The sequence below is a fragment of the Hyperolius riggenbachi genome, chromosome 10 (assembly GCF_040937935.1).
Source record: "Hyperolius riggenbachi isolate aHypRig1 chromosome 10, aHypRig1.pri, whole genome shotgun sequence".
Classification (NCBI taxonomy): Eukaryota; Metazoa; Chordata; class Amphibia; order Anura; family Hyperoliidae; genus Hyperolius; species Hyperolius riggenbachi.
This window is the reverse complement of record NC_090655.1, coordinates 288,585,282-288,603,983: the sequence shown is the minus strand read 5'-3', so window position 1 is coordinate 288,603,983 and position 18,702 is coordinate 288,585,282. Positions and strand designations below refer to the sequence as shown.

Sequence of the window (18,702 nt, the reverse complement as noted above, 5' to 3'; positions counted from 1 at the left end):
TGGTAGTATTATAGGCCATGAGAGGAGATGGATTTTGGAAAGAAAGAGGAGACCAAGGACTACATCTCCCAGGCATGGAGTACAGTGACAGGAAGAGGAGAACAAGGACTACATCTCCCAGCCGTGGACCTTCCCAGCTGCAGATTGTATGCGTCATGCCTATTACAGTATTGCTAATCTCTCTGTTGCAGTTTGTATTGTCTCCACAAGATGGCAGTGTTACACAGGAAAAGGTGGAGCATTCTTACAATAAAGAAGGAGAAAACATCCAGGAGGAAGAGAGAGGACACGAGGTAATGTGAGGTTATTTTCTCTTATACCCATAAAATTCCTTTAGCTGCAGCTGCCAATTATACAGGGAAACCTCACACCATAACACAGGGTGAGGGATGCCCCATAGTGTCCCTATAGTTTGTCCCGGTGTCTACATAGTGTGTCCCAGCTCCCCAGTGTCCCAGCTCTCCAGTGTCCCCCATACTGTGTCCCAGCTCCCCAGTGTCCCCATACTGTGTCCCGGCTCCCCAGTGTCCCCATATTGTGATCCAGCCCCCTCAATATCCCCCATAGAGTGTGTCCTACCTCCCCAGTGTCCCCCATAGTGTGTTCCAGCTCCCCAGTATCCCCCATAGCGTGTACCAGCTCCTCAGTGTCCCACATAGTGTGTCCCAGCTTCCCAGTGCCCCTCATAGTGTGCCCCAGCTTCCTAGAGTCCTCCATAGTGTGTCCCAGCTTCCCAGTGTCCCCTCATAGTGTGTCCCAGCTTCCCAGCGCCCCTCATAGTGTGTCCCAGCTTCCCAGTGCCCCTCATAGTGTGCCCCAGCTTCCCAGTGTCCCCCATAGTGTGTCCCAGCCTCCCAGCGCCCCTCATAGTGTGTCCCAGCTTTCCAGTGTCCTCCATAGTGTGTCCCAGCTTCCCAGTGTCCTCCATAGTGTGTCCCAGCTTCCCAGCACCCCTCATAGTGTGCCCCAGCTTCCCAGTGTCCTCCATAGTGTGTCCCAGCTTCCCAGCGGCCCTCATAGTGTGTCCCGGCTCACCAGTGTCCCCCATAGTGTGTCCCAGCTTCCCAGTGCCCCTCATAGTGTGTCCCAGCTTCCCAGTGTCCCCCATAGTGTGTCCCAGCTTCCCAGCACCCCTCATAGTGTGCCCCAGCTTCCCAGTGTCCTCCATAGTGTGTCCCAGCTCCCCAGTGCCCCTCATAGTGTGTCCCAGCTTTCCCGTGCCCCTTATAGTGTGTCCCAGCTTCCCAGCGCCCCTCATAGTGTGCCCCAGCTTCCCAGTGTCCTCCATAGTGTGTCCCAGCTCCCCAGTATCCCCCATAGCGTGTACCAGCTCCTCAGTGTCCCCCATAGTGTGTCCCAACTTCCCAGCACCCCTCATAGTGTGTCCCAGCTTTCCAGTGTCCCCCATAGTGTGCCCCAGCTTCCCAGCACCCCTCATCATGTGTCCCAGCTTCCCAGTGTCCCCCATAGTGTGCCCCAGCTTCCCAGTGCTCCTCATAATGTGCCCCAGCTTCCCAGTGTCCCCCATAGTGTGCCCCAGCCTCCCAGCACCCCTCATAGTGTGTCCCAGCTTCCCAGTGTCCCCCATAGTGTGCCCCAGCTTCCCAGTGTCCCTCATAGTGTGTCCTAGCTCCCCAGTGTCCCTCATAGTGTGCCCCAGCTTCCCAGTATCCCCCATAGCGTGTACCAGCTCCTCAGTGTCCCCCATAGTGTGCCCCAGCTTCCCAGTGCCCCTCATAGTGTGTCCCAGCTTCCCAGTGTCCCCCATAGTGTGTCCCAGCTTCCCAGTGCCCCTCACAGTGTGTCCCAGCTTCCCAGTGTCCCCCATAGTGTGTCCCAGCTTCCCAGCGTCCCCTCATAGTGTCCCAGCTCCCTAGTGCCCCTTATACTGTGTCCCAGATCCCCAGTGTCCCCATATTGTGTCCCAGATCCCCAGTGTCCCCATATTGTGTCCCAGCCCCCCAGTATCCCCCATAGTGTGTCCCAGCTCCCCAGTGTCCCCCATAGCGTGTCCCAGCTCCCCAGTGTCCCCCATAGTGTGCCTCAGCTCCCCAGTGCCCCTCATAGTGTGTCCCAGCTCCCCAGTGCCCCTCATACTGTGTCCTAGCTCCCCAGTGTCCCCATATTGTGTCCCAGCCCCCCAGTATCCCACATAGTGTGTCCCAGCTCCCCAGTGTCCCCCATAGCGTGTCCCAGCTCCCCAGTGTCCCCCATAGTGTGTCCCAGCCCCCCAGTATCCCCCATAGCGTGGACCAGCTCCTCAGTGTCCCCCATAGTTTGCCCCAGCTTCCCAGTGCCCCTCATAGTGTGTCCCATCTTCCCAGTGTCCCCCATAGCGTGCCCCAGCTTCCCAGTGTCCCTCACAGTGTGTCCCAGCCCCCAGTGTCCTCCATAATGTGTCCTAGCCCCCCCAGTGTCCCCCAAAGTGTGTCCCAGCCCCCCAGTGTCCCCCATAGTGTGTCCCAGCTTTCCAGTGTCCCCCATAGTGTGTCCCAGCCCTCCAGTGTCCCCATAGTGTGTCCCAGCCTCCCAGTATCCCCCATAGTGTGTCCCAGCTCCCCAGTGTCCCCCATAGCGTGTCCCAGCCCCCCTGTGTCCCCCATAGTGTGTTCCAGCCCCCCAGTGTCCTCATAGTGTGTCCCAGCCCACCAATGTCCCCCATAGTGTGTCCCAGCTCCCCAGTGTCCCCCATAGCGTGTCCCAGCCCCCCTGTGTCCCCCATAGTGTGTCCCAGCTCCTCAGTGTCCCCCATAGTGTGTCCCAGATCCCGAGTGTCCCCCATAGTGTGTCCCAGCTTCACAGTATTCCCATAGTGTGTTCCAGCTCTCCAGTGTTCCCATAGTGTGTCCCAGTACCCTCTTAGTGTGTCTCAGCACCCCCTTAGTGTGTCAGCTTCCCAGTGTCCCCATAGTGTGTCCCAGTGTCCCCCTAGTGTGTCCCAGCTTCCCAGTGTCCTTATTTTGAGACCCTTAAACTTCATACATGCCTTCCAACTTTTTGAGATAAGAAAGAGGGACACTTAAGCTACGTCACTAACCATGCCCTTGATACTCATACCATAAAGATTCCATAAGAAAAATATGTTGTTTTATAATTCAAACCACACTGGTCCTTTCTGTCCTGGTTTATTATCTTTCATATTAACCACCCTGGCGTTCTGATTAAATCGCCAGGGTGGCTGCGGGAGGGTTTTTTTTAAATAAAAAAAAACTATTTCATGCAGCCAACTGAAAGTTGGCTGCATGAAAGCCCACTAGAGGGCGCTCCGGAGGCGATCTTCCGATCGCCTCCGGCGCCCAGAATAAACAAGGAAGGCCGCAATGAGCGGCCTTCCTTGTTTTGCTTATATCGTCGCCATAGCGACGAGCGGAGTGACGTCATCGACGTCAGCCGACGTCGTGACGTCAGCCGCCTCCGATCCAGCCCTTAGCGCTGGCCGGAACTTTTTGTTCCGGCTGCGCAGGGCTCAGGCGGCTAGGGGGGCCCTCTTTCGCCGCTGCTCGCGGCGAATCGCCGCAGAGCGGCGGCGATCAGGCAGCACACGCGGCTGGCAAAGTGCCGGCTGCGTGTGCTGCTTTTTATTTCATCAAAATCGGCCCAGCAGGGCCTGAGCGGCAGCCGCTGGCGGTGTTGGACGAGCTGAGCTCGTCCAGACCGCTCAGCTGGTTAACATGTGAAAATAGGAAATATATCAATTTAAAGGATCGGAATTGAACACATTTTCCAGTAGAATGATACATGAGTCCTGAAAGAGGAACTAATTAGGTAAAAAGAGGGACATGGTTCCCAAAGAGGGACTGTCCCTCTGAAAGAGGCACATTTGGGAGCTATGATTTATGTGTGATTTTGCATTTGTTTTCCGCTATGTAGCCAAACCCATGCAATCCTAATAAGTGTGAGAAACTGGACTCATGGTGATGGTGTGGAGAGGATGGACTTGTGGTGGTGTGGAGAGGATGGACTTGTGGTGGTGTGGAGAGGATGGACTTGTGGTGGTGGAGAGAGGATGGACTTGTGGTGGTGTAGAGGATGGACTTGTGGTGGTGTGGTGAGGATAGACTTGTGGTGGTGGAGAGGATGGACTTGTGGTGGTGTGGTGAGGATAGACTTGTGGTGGTGGAGAGGATGGACTTGTGGTGGTGTGGTGAGGATGGACTTGTGGTGGTGTGGTGAGGATAGACTTGTGGTGGTGTGGTGAGAATGGACTTGTGGTGGTGTGGTGAGGATAGACTTGTGGTGGTGGAGAGGATGGACTTGCGGTGGTGTGGTGAGGATGGACTTGTGGTGGTGTGGTGAGGATAGACTTGTGGTGGTGTGGTGAGAATGGACTTGTGGTGGTGTGGTGAGGATAGACTTGTGGTGGTGGAGAGGATGGACTTGCGGTGGTGTGGTGAGGATGGACTTGTGGTGGTGGTGGAGAGGATGGACATGTGGTGGTGTGGTGAGGATAGACTTGTGGTGGTGGTGAGGATAGACATGTGGTGGTGGTGAGGATAGACATGTGGTGGTGGAGAGGATGGACTTGTGGTGGTGGAGAGGATGGACTTGTGGTGGTGGAGAGGATGGACTTGTGGTGGTGGAGAGGATGGACTTGTGGTGGTGGAGAGGATGGACTTGTGGTGGTGTGGTGAGAATGGACATGTGGTACTGTGGTGAGGATAGACTTGTGGTGGTGTGGTGAGGATGGACATGTGGTGGTGGTGGTGAGGATGGACATGTGGTGGTGGTGAGGATGGACATGTGGTGGTGGTGAGGATGGACATGTGGTGGTGGTGAGGATGGACTTGTGGTGTGGAGAGGATGGACGTGTGTGGTGGTGGTGGAGAGGATGGACTTGTGGTGGTGTGGTGAGGATGGACTTGTGGTGGAGAGGATGGACTTGTGGTGGTGTGAGACAAGACTGAAGCTGCACTTGCCGAATGGATAAAGGAGTAATAGAATGGGTGGGATCATGCACGCTTTTACAATAATTTTTTGTGTGTTTCCCCTACTTATTTTCTGCATTAAAGGGAACCTGAGATGAGAGGGATAAGGAGGCTGTCATATTTATTTCAGTTAAACAATACCAGTCGCCTGGCATCCTACTGATCTCCTGGGCTGCAGTAGTGTCTGAATCACACACCTGGCACCAGCATGCAGCTAATCTAGTCACACTTCAGTCAGAGCACCTGATCTGCTGCATGCTTGTTCAGGGGCTATGGCTAAAGTATTAGAGGCAGAGGATCAGCAGGACTGCCAGGCAATCTGCATTGTTTATAAGGAAATAAAATTGCCAGCCCCCATAATCCCTCTTACCTCGGGGTTCACTTTTAGTGCATCAGGCATAATATAAATCCATGCTTATTTCTATTCCCCTGCTCCCCACAAGGTGCACTGGATGTAGGTCTCTGTGTGAACTGCCCACCTTGGGGGTGGTGTATAGGAAGAGCCCCGGGTCTGTCTGTGATATGTGTACATCCACTGCTCCATGGAGATTGCAAGTCTGCTCTGACTTCTCAGAATCCCCCCAGCGTCAGTCTATGGGGTTGATTCACTAAGACAAATAGCATGCCTTATCAGAGTAACATGCCATATCAGTTAGCATGCCTTATCAGAGTTAACATGCCATATCAGAGATAACACGCCTTTTCAGAGTAGCATAGCAAGCGCTACAAACTTATGCCTGCTAATTGGCAGTGATGAGAGCTCCGCCCGTCCTGCCCTAAACCCCTGCGGGTCCAATCACTTTAAAGGACATTATTCCTGCACTTTGATTGGTCCAATAGGCTGCCTGTCACTTGACAGGAAACTTGACAGGCAGCCTATTGGACCAATCAAAGTGCAGGGATAATGTTCTTTATAGTGATTGGACCCGCAGGGGCTCAGGGCAGGACAAGTGGAGCTGTTATCATTGCCAATTAGCAGGCATAAGTTTGTAGCGCTCGCTATGCTGCTCTGATAAGGCATGGTAACTCTGATAAGGCATGTTAACTCTGATAAGGCATGATATTTGTTATAGTGCATTAACCCATACATGTCACATCTGGAATACGTTCTCATCTGAATAAATTCAAATCCAGTAATATCTCTGTACAGCTCCCCCTATCTGACATCTGGCAACTATGCATGGAAGTTTTGTTCTCATTACTTATTACAGTTCAGATAATTCTCACTTTGTCACTCGTCTGCACAGATAACGCTGTAGAGATCACATGACCACATCAGTGAGAATGGATGTGAAAGAGTCATGTGACTGAGAGGACAAGACAAGAGAGCCTTCCTATCTCTCCATGGAGGAGGGGCAGTATATAGAAGGACACCAGGACCTCTACAAGGACGCCATGATGGAGAATCAGCCGCCCCTCACATCACCGGGTAAGAGGAGACTTTCATTTCCTGTACAGGAGAGAGAGCAGTACTTGGGGTTCACCTAGATCCCCCATCATCTGATAATCACATAGAGACAATGTATTCAGTCAGTGTGTGTGTTTCCTACAGATGTATCCAGTAACAGAAACCCACCAGAGAGATGTACAGGTCCTCTTTATTCCCAGGATTGTCCACCTAGATCCCCCATCATCTGATAAACACATAGAGACAATGTATTCAGTCAGTGTGTGTGTTTCCTACAGATGTATCCAGTAACAGAAACCCACCAGAGAGATGTACAGGTCCTCTTTATTCCCAGGATTGTCCACCTAGATCCCCCATCATCTGATAATCACATAGAGACAATGTATTCAGTCAGTGTGTGTGTTTCCTACAGGTGTATCCAGTAACAGAAACCCACCAGAGAGATGTACAGGTCCTCTTTATTCCCAGGATTGTCCACCTAGATCCTCCATCTGATAATCACATAGAGACAGTGTATTCAGTCAGTGTGTGTGTTTCCTACAGATGTATCCAGTAACAAAAACCCACCAGAGCTGTACAGGTCCTCTTTATTCCCAGGATTGTCCACCTAGATCCCCCATCATCTGATAAACACATAGAGACAATGTATTCAGTCAGTGTGTGTGTGTTTCCTGCAGATGTATCCAGTAACAGAAACCCACCAGAGAGATGTACAGGTCCTCTTTATTCCCAGGATTGTCCACCTAGATCCCCCATCATCTGATAATCACATAGAGACAATGTATTCAGTCAGTGTGTGTGTTTCCTACAGATGTATCCAGTAACAGAGACCCACCAGAGAGATGTACAGGTCCTCTTTATTCCCAGGATTGTCCACCTAGATCCCCCATCATCTGATAATCACATAGAGACAATGTATTCAGTCAGTGTGTGTGTTTCCTACACATGTGTCCAGTAACAGAAACCCACCAGAGAGATGTACAGGTCCTCTTTATTCCCAGGATTGTCCACCTAGATCCCCCATCATCTGATAAACACATAGAGACAATGTATTCAGTCAGTGTGTGTGTTTCCTACAGATGTATCCAGTAACAGAAACCCACCAGAGAGATGTACAGGTCCTCTTTATTCCCAGGATTGTCCACCTAGATCCCCCATCATCTGATAAACACATAGAGACAATGTATTCAGTCAGTGTGTGTGTTTCCTACAGATGTATCCAGTAACAGAAACCCACCAGAGAGATGTACAGGTCCTCTTTATTCCCAGGATTGTCCACCTAGATCCCCCATCATCTGATAAACACATAGAGACAATGTATTCAGTCAGTGTGTGTGTTTCCTACAGATGTATCCAGTAACAGAAACCCACCAGAGAGATGTACAGGTCCTCTTTATTCCCAGGATTGTCCACCTAGATCCCCCGGAGGCAATCGGAGTGGGTGGGGGATGCCGCTGCTCTGCTGCTATCATGTAGCGAGCTCTGGGCTCGCTACATGATTTAAAAAAAAAAAAAATTTAAAAAGTGCTGCGCCGCCCCCTTGCCGACACAATTGGAACAGCAAGGGGGTTAAATAGGACTCCAGTCTGTGTGACATTTTATTATTCTATGTTATCTAACTTCACTCATGTTAACTGCATATAAAAAGGTATTTTGATCTTCTGGGTTTAGAATGAAGAACTGGCCACTACGATCACACAGGTTAAAGAAGAAGATAAGATGTATGTGAGGAGTGATCAACAGTTTATGGAGGAGACAGACATGATGGGGACATGTAAAGAGGAAGAAGAGACGTATGTGAGGAGTGATCAGCAGTCTATGGAGGAGGGTGACATGATGGGGACAAGTAAAGAGGAAGAAGAGACGTATGTGAGGAGTGATCAGCAGTCTATGGAGGAGGGTGACATGATGAGGACATGTAAAGAGGAACAAGAGACGTATGTGAGGAGTGATCAGCAGTCTATGGAGGAGGGTGACATGATGAGGACAAGTAAAGAGGAAGAAGAGACGTATGTGAGGAGTGATCAGCAGTCTATGGAGGAGGGTGACATGATGAGGACATGTAAAGAGGAAGAAGAAGAGACGTATGTGAGGATTGATCAGCAGTCTATGGGGGAGGGGGACATGATGAGGACAAGTAAAGAGGAAGAAGAAGAGACGTATGTGAGGAGTGATCAGCAGTCTATGGAGGAGGGTGACATGATGAGGACAAGTAAAGAGGAAGAAGAAGAGACGTATGTGAGGAGTGATCAGCAGTGTATGGAGGAGGGTGACATGATGAGGACATGTAAAGAGGAAGAAGAAGAGACGTATGTGAGGATTGATCAGCAGTCTATGGGGGAGGGTGACATGATGAGGACAAGTAAAGAGGAAGAAGAGACGTATGTGAGGAGTGATCAGCAGTCTATGGTGGAGGGTGACATGATGAGGACATGTAAAGAGGAAGAAGAAGAGACGTATGTGAGGATTGATCAGCAGTCTATGGGGGAGGGGGACATGATGAGGACAAGTAAAGAGGAAGAAGAAGAGACGTATGTGAGGAGTGATCAGCAGTCTATGGAGGAGGGTGACATGATGAGGACAAGTAAAGAGGAAGAAGAAGAGACGTATGTGAGGAGTGATCAGCAGTGTATGGAGGAGGGTGACATGATGAGGACATGTAAAGAGGAAGAAGAAGTGACGTATGTGAGGATTGATCAGCAGTCTATGGAGGAGGGAGACATGATGAGGACAATTAAAGAGGAAGAAGAAGAGCTGTATGTGAGGAGTGATCAGCAGTCTATGGAGGAGGGTGACATGATGAGGGCATGTAAAGAGGAAGAAGAAGAGACGTATGTGAGGAGTGATCAGCAGTCTATGGAGGAGGGTGACATGATGAGGACATGTAAAGAGGAAGAAGAAGAGACGTATGTGAGGAGTGATCAGCAGTCTATAGAGGAGGGTGATCTGATGAGGACAATTAAAGACAAAGAAGAAGAGACGTATGTGAGGAGTGATCAGCAGTCTATGGAGGAGGGTGACATGATGAGGACAAGTAAAAATGAAGAAGAGACGTATGTGAGGAGTGATCAGCAGTCTATGGAGGAGGGTGACATGATGAGGACAATTAAAAAGGAAGAAGAAGAGACATCTGTGAGGCATGATCAGCAGTCTATGCAGGAGGGAGACATGATGAGGACAAGTAAAGAGGAAGAAGAAGAGACGTATGTGAGGAGTGATCAGCAGTCTATAGAGGAGGTTGACATGATGAGGACATGTAAAGAGGAAGAAGAAGAGACATCTGTGAGGCATGATCAGCAGTCTATGCAGGAGGGAGACATGATGAGGACAAGTAAAGAGGAAGAAGAGACATATGTGAGGGATGATCAGCAGTCTAGGGAGAAGGGTGACATGAGGGGGACAATTAAGGTGGAAGAAGTTTCTTTGGAATACAGCTCAGGTAAGTAGTAATGCTGAAACCTCTTAGGAAAGGTCCATCTCCATTCCTCTGTATAACATCATAGCACCAACAAATGAGGAGGCGATACCAGGGCTGTGGAGTTGGAATCAGAGAAATTTTGGGTACCTGGAGTCGGAGTTGGGTTGGAGTCTGTGGTTTCATAAACTGAGGTGTTGGAGTTGGGAGTCGGAGTTGGATGATTGTTGTACCAAATTCACAGCCTTGGTAAGAATTAGACTGAGGAGTCGGAGTCGAGGAGTAGGAGTTGGAGCTATTTTGGGAACCTGGAGTCGGAGTTGGAGTCGGATGACTTTTGTACCGACTTAATAGCCTTGTAAGATACTGTACACCATATGAAAGGTTTGTCTCCATTCTTCAGTGTAACATCATAGCACCAACAAATGAGGAGGAGATACTGTACACCATATGAAGGGTCCATCTCCATTCCTCAGTATAACACATCATAGCACTAACAAATGAGAAGGAGATACTGTACACCATATGAAAGGTCCATCTCCATTCCTCAGTATAACATCATAGCATCAACAAATGAGGAGGAGATACTGTACACCATATGAAAGGTCCATCTCCATTCCTCAGTATAACATCATAGCACCAACAAATGAGGAGGAGATACTGTACACCATATGAAAGGTCCATCTCCATTCCTCAGTATAACATCATAGCATCAACAAATGAGGAGGAGATACTGTACTCCATATGAAGGGTCCATCTCCATTCCTCAGTATAACACATCATAGCACTAACAAATGAGGAGGAGATACTGTACACCATATGAAAGGTCTGTCTCCATTCTTCAGTGTAACATCATAGCACCAACAAATGAGGAGGAGATACTGTACACCATATGAAGGGTCCATCTCCATTCCTCAGTATAACATCATAGCACCATCACATGAGGAGGAGATACTGTACACCATATGAAAGGTCCATCTCCATTCCTCAGTGTAACATCATAGCATCAACACATGAGGAGGAGATACTGTACACCATATGAAAGGTCCATCTCCATTCCTCAGTATAACATAATAGCACCAACAAATGAGGAGATACTGTACACCATGTGAAAGGTCCATCTCCATTCCTCAGTATAACATCATAGCACCAACAAATGAGGAGGAGATACTGTACACCATATGAAAGGCCCATCTCCATTCCTCAGTGTAACATCATAGCACCATCAAATGAGGAGGAGATACTGTACACCATATGAAAGGTCCATCTCCATTCCTCAGTATAACATCATAGCATCAACAAATGAGGAGGAGATACTGTACATCATATGAAAGGTCCATCTCCATTACTCAGTGTAACATCATAGCATCAACAAATGAGGAGGAGATACTGTACACCATATGAAAAGTCCATCTCCATTCCCCAGTGTAACATCATAGCACCAACAAATGAGGAGGGGATACTGTACACCATATGAAAGGCCCATCTCCATTCCTCAGTGTAACATCATAGCACCAACAAATGAGGGGGAGATACTGTACATCATATGAAAGGTCCATCTCCATTCCTCAGTATAACATCATAGCACCAACAAATGAGGGGGAGATACTGTACATCATATGAAAGGTCCATCTCCATTCCTCAGTGTAACATCATAGCACCAACAAATGAGGGGGAGATACTGTACATCATATGAAAGGTCCATCTCCATTCCTCAGTATAACATCATAGCACCAACAAATGAGGAGGGGATACTGTACTCCATTCCTCAGTGTAACATCATAGCACCAACAAATGAGGGGGAGATACTGTACATCATATGAAAGGTCCATCTCCATTCCTCAGTGTAACATCATAGCATCAACAAATGAGGAGGAGATACTGTACTCCATATGAAAGGGCCATCTCCATTCCCCAGTGTACCATCATAGCACCAACAAGTGAGGAGGAGATACTGTACATTATATGAAAGGTCCATCTCTATTCTTCAGTATATCATCATAGCATCAACAAATGAGGAGGAGATACTGTACTCCATATGAAGGGTCCATCTCCATTCCTCAGTATAACACATCATAGCACTAACAAATGAGGAGGAGATACTGTACACCATATGAAAGGTCTGTCTCCATTCTTCAGTGTAACATCATAGCACCAACAAATGAGGAGGAGATACTGTACACCATATGAAGGGTCCATCTCCATTCCTCAGTATAACACATCATAGCACTAACAAATGAGAAGGAGATACTGTACACCATATGAAAGGTCCATCTCCATTCCTCAGTATAACATCATAGCATCAACAAATGAGGAGGAGATACTGTACACCATATGAAAGGTCCATCTCCATTCCTCAGTATAACATCATAGCACCAACAAATGAGGGGGAGATACTGTACACCATATGAAAGGTCCATCTCCATTCCTCAGTATAACATCATAGCATCAACAAATGAGGAGGAGATACTGTACTCCATATGAAAGGTCCATCTCCATTCCCCAGTGTACCATCATAGCACCAACAAGTGAGGAGGAGATACTGTACATCATATGAAAGGTCCATCTCTATTCTTCAGTATATCATCATAGCACCAACAAATGAGGAGGGGATACTGTACTCCATATGAAAGATCCATCTCCATTCCTCAGTATAACATCATAGCACCAACAAATGAGGAGGATATACTGCACACCATATGATGAAAGGTCCATCCCCATTCCTCAGTGTAACATCATAGCACCAACAAATGAGGATGATATACTGCACACCATATGATGAAAGGTCCACACTCTTGTAGACAAATATGTGGACATCACAAGACATACAGAGGGGTTTTTGTCACTCAACAAGAAGTATTCATAGTCTGAAATGGCTTCACTGGACTGTTTGGCTGTTTCTGGGCTTCCACCAGCCACACTTCTGAGCAGATACACATACAATCGTGTCACAAAGTACAGTTTTCTGTAACAAGTGAACTGATGATTCTGTCACCAGAATCAAAGGAAGGCAGAGAAATGTTAGTGTGTTGCCAAGGAGATAAACCCAGAGAGGAAAATTGCTGTCAGGTGAGTATAGTAATCTTCCGGTTTCCTCCATTGGGCCAAAGATTGTTTGGTTGCACCAATTCTAGAAATGGTGAACGAGGTGTTAATAGCTCCAGGTTGCATGTAAATTGTATGCCGCTCATAAGTGGATCAATCGAATGCACTTTAACCCCCCGATGTAATGATTTGTTTGTGTAGTACAGATTATTCACAGGACATTCGTAGCAAAGAAAAGAGTCTCATATCTTTATTTCCCGTTATATAGCTTTTATTTAATAACGTTGTTTCATTCTCCAATATTTGCAGTTTACACTCTCATCAATGTTATCAGAAGTTGTCTTTCACTGTTTCTTTGATGTATTTGTGCTTCAGAAAATAGCACCGTAACTGACTAAATTAGTCAGAGAGCTCAGAGAAGTTCTTTTGCATAGATAATAAGTGATGTTTCTTAACTCTTCCTGTACTGGAAACTATATGAGACTCATATCTGTGCTCCTAATCCCTTCAGATTCCCTTTAATAGTAACATGCATGTAACGATAATGTTTTTCTGCCAGCAGGGGGAGCCGATGTCTGGGACACCTCTGATTATATCAGGGAAGATAATGGCATCACACAATGTTCTCCTGCTACAGAAATCCCATGTCACACAGCTCACAGTACAGATAAAGGAATGTCTCCCTCTAGTGGCAGGGAGGAGCTCTATTCCTGTTCAAACAATGGGAAATGCTTCCAGTCTGAATTACCGCTTCACAGACATAACAAAAATGCTGCTAAATCAGCCAAATACTTCACGTGCTCTGAGTGTGGGAAATCATTCAGATCAAAGGCAGAACTTGTTAGGCATCTGAGAGTTCACACTGGAGAGAAGCCCTATCCTTGTTCTGAGTGTGGGAAATCATTCCGAGTAAAATCAGAACTTGTTAAGCACTGTAGAGTCCATGCTGGAGCGTTGCCCTTTTCATGTTCTGAGTGTGGGAAATCATTCAAATCAAAGTCAGAACTTGTTAGGCATCTGAGAGTTTACACTGGAGAGAAGCCCTATCCTTGTTCTGAGTGTGGGAAACCATTCCGAATAAAGTCACAACTTGTTATACACCAGAGAGTTCACACTGGAGAGAAGCCCTATCCTTGTTCTGAGTGTGGGAAATCATTCCGAGTAAAATCAGAACTTGTTAAGCACTGTAAAGTCCATTCTGGAGAGTTGCCCTTTTCATGTTCTGAGTGTGCTAAATCATTCAAAATAAAGTCAGAACTTGTTAAGCATCTGAGAGTTCACACTGGAGAGAAGCCCTATCCTTGTTCTGAGTGTGGGAAATCATTCCAAATAAAGTCTGAACTTGTTGTACACCAGAGAGTTCACACTGGAGAGAGGCCCTATCCTTGTTCTGAGTGTGGGAAATCATTCCGAATAAAATCAGAACTTGTTAAGCACTGTAGAGTCCATGCTGGAGAGTTGCCCTTTTCATGTTCTGAGTGTGGGAAAGCATTCAAAACAAAGTCAGAATTTGTTAGGCACCAAAAAGTTCACATTGGAGAGAAGCCCTATCCTTGTTCTGAGTGTGGGAAACCATTCCGAACAAAGTCTGAACTTGTTATGCACCAGAGAGTTCACACTGGAGAGAAGCCCTATCCTTGTTCTGAGTGTGGGAAGTCATTCCGAGTAAAATCAGAACTTGTTAAGCACTGTAGAGTCCATGCTGGAGAGTTGCCCTTTTCATGTTCTGAGTGTGGGAAATCATTCAAAACAAAGTCAGAACTTGTTAAGCATCTGAGCGTTCACACTGGAGAGAAGCCCTATCCTTGTTCTGAGTGTGGGAAATCATTCCGTTTAAAGTCAGAACTTGTTATGCACCAGAGAGTTCACACTGGAGAGAGGCCCTATCCTTGTTCTGAGTGTGGGAAATCATTCCGAGTAAAATCAGAACTTGTTAAGCACTGTACAGTCCATGCTGGAGAGTTGCCCTTTTCATGTTCTGAGTGTGGGAAATCATTCAAATCAAAGTCAGAACTTGTTAAGCATCTGAAAGTTCACATTGGAGAGAAGCCCTATCCTTGTTCTGAGTGTGGGAAACCATTCAGAATAAAGTCAGAACTTGTTATACACCAGAGAGTTCACACTGGAGAGAGGCCCTATCCTTGTTCTGAGTGTGAGAAATCATTCCGAGTAAAATCAGAACTTGTTAAGCACTGTAGAGTCCATGCTGGCGAGAAACCTTACTCTTGTTCCGAGTGTGGGAAATCATTCAAAACAAAGTCCACTCTTCGGAGTCACCAGAAAGTTCACACCACAGAGAGGCCCTATGCTTGTCCTTAGTGTAGGAAACTATTCAGTACAAAGCCAGAACTTGTTAAGGATCACAAAGTTCATACCGGAGAGAGGCCTTATCCTTTTTCTGAGTGTGGGAAATAATTTTCAACAAAGTCAGACCTTGCTAGGCACCAGAGAGTACAATCTGAAGAGAGACCTTATCTTTGTTCTGAGTGTGGAAAATCGTTCAAAAGAAAACCATAACTTGTTAAGCATCAGAGAGTTCACACTGGAGAGAGGCCCTGCCCTTGTTCTGAGTGTGGGAAATCATTCTGATTAAAGGCAGCACTTGCAGGTAACCAAAGTCTTCACAGTGGAGAGAAACCGTATATATGTTCTGAGTGTGGGAAGTCATTCATAGCAAAGGCGGGACTTACCGCTCACCAAAGTGTTCACGATGGAGAGAAAGCACATTTCTATGTGGAAATCATTCCGTAAACAGTTAAACCATACACGGGAATTTTCGTTTCTTCAGTGTAAGGAATGCAAAGGAAAGTTTTCCCAGAAATAATGGAAAAACTGAAGGCCAGTTACAGGTCTACTCAGTTGCTTATTAGCTTAAATGAGGGCTTGCTTCACCGATAACTGCACTGAGGTCAAGCCTATTGCAGATATTCATGTAATTTCATTCTTGGAAACATGGACATGTGACACTAGCAAAAGCACCCTATATCTGCTCTGAGTGTGGGAAATCAAAAACATATGACACTAGCAAAATGGAACCATATCTACTCCATGTGTAGGAAATCATAAACACATCACACTAGTGAAGGACCTATAGCTAATGCTCTGAGTGTGGGAAATCATGAACACATCACACTAGTGAAGGATTTATATAAGCGCTGAGTGTGGGAAATCATGAACACATCACACTAGTGAAGGATTTATATAAGCGCTGAGTGTGGGAAATCATGAACACATCACACTAGTGAAGGACCTATATTAGCTCTGAGGGTAGGAAACCATAAACACATCACATAGTGAAGGACATATATCTGCTCTGAGTGTGGGAAATCATGAACACATCACACTAGTGAAGGACCTATATTAGCTCTGAGGGTGGGAAACCATAAACACATCACACTAGTGAAGGATTTATATTAGCTCTGAGGGTGGGAAATCATAAACACATCACACTAGTGAAGGACCTATATTAGCTCTGAGGGTGGGAAACCATAAACACATCACATAGTGAAGGGCATATATCTGCTCTGAGTGTGGGAAATCATGAACACATCACACTAGTGAAGGACCTATATTAGCTCTGAGGGTGGGAAACCATAAACACATCACACTAGTGAAGGACCTATATTAGCTCTGAGGGTGGGAAGTCATAAACACATCACACTAGTGAAGGACCTATATCTGCTCTGAGTGTGGGAAATCATAAACACATCACACTGGTGAATGATCTATATTGGCTCTGAGTGTGGGAAACCATAAACGCATCACACTAGTGAAGGACCTATATTAGCTCTGAGTGTGGGAAACCATAAACACATCACACTAGTAAATGATCTATATTGGCTCTGAGTGTGGGAAATCATAAACACATCACATAGTGAAGGACATATATCTGCTCCGAGTGTGGGAAATCATGAACAAATCACACAAGTGAAGGACCTATATTAGCTCTGAGGGTGGGAAACCATAAACACATCACACTAGTGAAGGACCTATATCTGCACTGAGTGTGGGAAATCATAAACACATCACGCTGGTAAATGATCTATATTGGCTCTGAGGGTGGGAAATCATGAACACATCACACTAGTGAAGGACCTGTATCTGCTCTGAGTGTGGGAAATTATAAACACATCATACTAGTGAAGGATTTATATTGGCTCTGAGTGTGGGAAATCATGAACAAATCACACTAGTGAAGGATTTATATTAGCTCTGAGTGTGGGAAATCATGAATAAATCACATTAGTGAAGGGCCTATGTCTGCTCTGAGTGTGGGAAATCACGAACATATCACACTAGTGAAGGGCCTATGTCTACTCTGAGTGTGGGAAATTATAAACATGTCACACCAGGGAAAGGTACTCACCCTCGCTTCCTTTGTAACATCCTCTTTATGGCAAATGCTATGAAAATAACAATAGACTAATCACACATCCGAGGGTCTGAGGACATCTCGGACCAGCAGATGGCGCTGCTCTCTATGCCTTATTGTTCTGTAGGTTTGGTTAGAAGGATGTACAGTAGTAAGAGAGACTCCTCTGACATGTGACTCGCTATTTGTTCCCCATACTTACAGAATATGACTTCCTGTCTTCCCTCCTTGGAGAGATTTCACCCCTTCCTCTTGGCAGACCACAAGGGGGCATGTCTGAGACTTGATGTGAGGCAGACATCAGCCTGTGATAAGAGAGCAGTCTACATGCTGACAGGACAGTTTAGGTCGGCTAAAATGCTTTCAGAAGACCTTTTATTTCTCAGTATTTGGCTTGGGAAAGTTTGACGGAATAATTCATTTTTGGAGAAGGAGAGGAATATCTGCTGACTGGCTGCTCAGAGGTGGTTTATTTTATCTGTGTACATTTTGTCCTCAAAATCTTGAATTTTTGTTTTATTATATTATTTGTTCTTCCATTATTAACACAATTGTGCTTTCTGATTTGTGAAAGACCTGTGAGAGAAATAATAAAAAAAAGAATCTTCACAAAGTAATAATCTATCCATCCATTGCTTGTAATCTCTGGTGGTCTGATGTCAGCTGGGGTGGCTAAAGATGTGAAGAGCACTCTTACCTTGCAGTGATGGGTCCCTGGTTCAAATCCCAGCCAGGGCACTATCTGCATGGAGTTTGTATGTTCTTTTAGTGTCTGCATGAGTTTCCTCCAGGTACTCTGGTTTCCTCCCACACTCCAACAACAGACAGATAAGTTAATTGGCTTCCTCTAAATTGACCTTAGGGTACAATGGATTTATGACTGTGGTAGGATTAGATTAGGGATTAGATAGTGAGCTCCATGGAGGACAGTCAGTGACATGACTATGTACTCTGTACAGTGCTGCAGAAGATGTCAGTGCTATATAAATACATAATAATAATATGGTAGGACATTAGACTATGACTATGGTAAGATTAGATTGTGAGCTCCTCTAAGGACAGTCAGTTACATGACTATGTACTCTGTAATGTCCTGCAGAAGATGTCAGTGCTAAATAAATACATAATAATATGGTAGTACATTACACTATGACTATGGTAGGATTAGAGTGTGAGCTCCTCTGAGGACAGTCAGTGACATGACTATGTACTCTGTATTGTGCTGCAGAAGATGTCAGTGCTATATAAATACATAATAATAATAATATGGTAGGACATTAGGCTATGACTATGGTAGGATTAGAGTGTGAGCTCCTCTGAGGACAGTCAGTGACATGACTATGTACTCTGTAAAGTGCTGCAGAAGAGGTCAGTGCTATATAAATACATAATAATAATAATGATAACTAGTCAGTTAATAATCTTGCACCTGGATCACAAGGCCGAGCGATTCGGACGTTGTGCTGCAGTTTATTGCAACATGCTTCTGAAGCTCTATAGCCATTGCACAACTGATCTGCAGGTATTTCATTTGGTC

At 46.2% G+C, this 18,702-nt stretch overlaps 2 protein-coding genes across 2 annotated transcripts; one reads left to right on the top strand and one right to left on the bottom strand.

The window, feature by feature from the left end:
- Positions 1 to 3,909: 3,909 nt before the first annotated feature.
- On the bottom strand, positions 3,910 to 4,953 carry LOC137537285 (uncharacterized). The gene has a single exon (XM_068259364.1). It carries the CDS (start codon positions 4,951 to 4,953, stop codon positions 3,910 to 3,912), a length of 1,044 nt encoding a protein of 347 aa, XP_068115465.1.
- Positions 4,954 to 8,975: 4,022 nt separating this feature from the next.
- On the top strand, positions 8,976 to 17,785 carry LOC137535570 (zinc finger protein 271-like). The gene is made up of 2 exons (XM_068257419.1): positions 8,976 to 9,772; positions 13,353 to 17,785. Exons 1-2 carry the CDS (start codon positions 8,980 to 8,982, stop codon positions 15,110 to 15,112), a joined length of 2,553 nt encoding a protein of 850 aa, XP_068113520.1. The 5' UTR covers positions 8,976 to 8,979; the 3' UTR covers positions 15,113 to 17,785.
- Positions 17,786 to 18,702: the final 917 nt, after the last annotated feature.

Coding starts and splice junctions, on each gene's coding strand:
- LOC137535570 (XM_068257419.1), top strand. CDS start 8,980: ATGATGAGGACATGTAAAGAGGAAGAAGAAGTGACGTATGTGAGGATT. Junction 9,773..13,352: donor TTCTTTGGAATACAGCTCAG/GTAAGTAGTAAT, acceptor TTTTTCTGCCAG/CAGGGGGAGCCGATGTCTGG.
- LOC137537285 (XM_068259364.1), bottom strand. CDS start 4,953: ATGATCCCACCCATTCTATTACTCCTTTATCCATTCGGCAAGTGCAGC.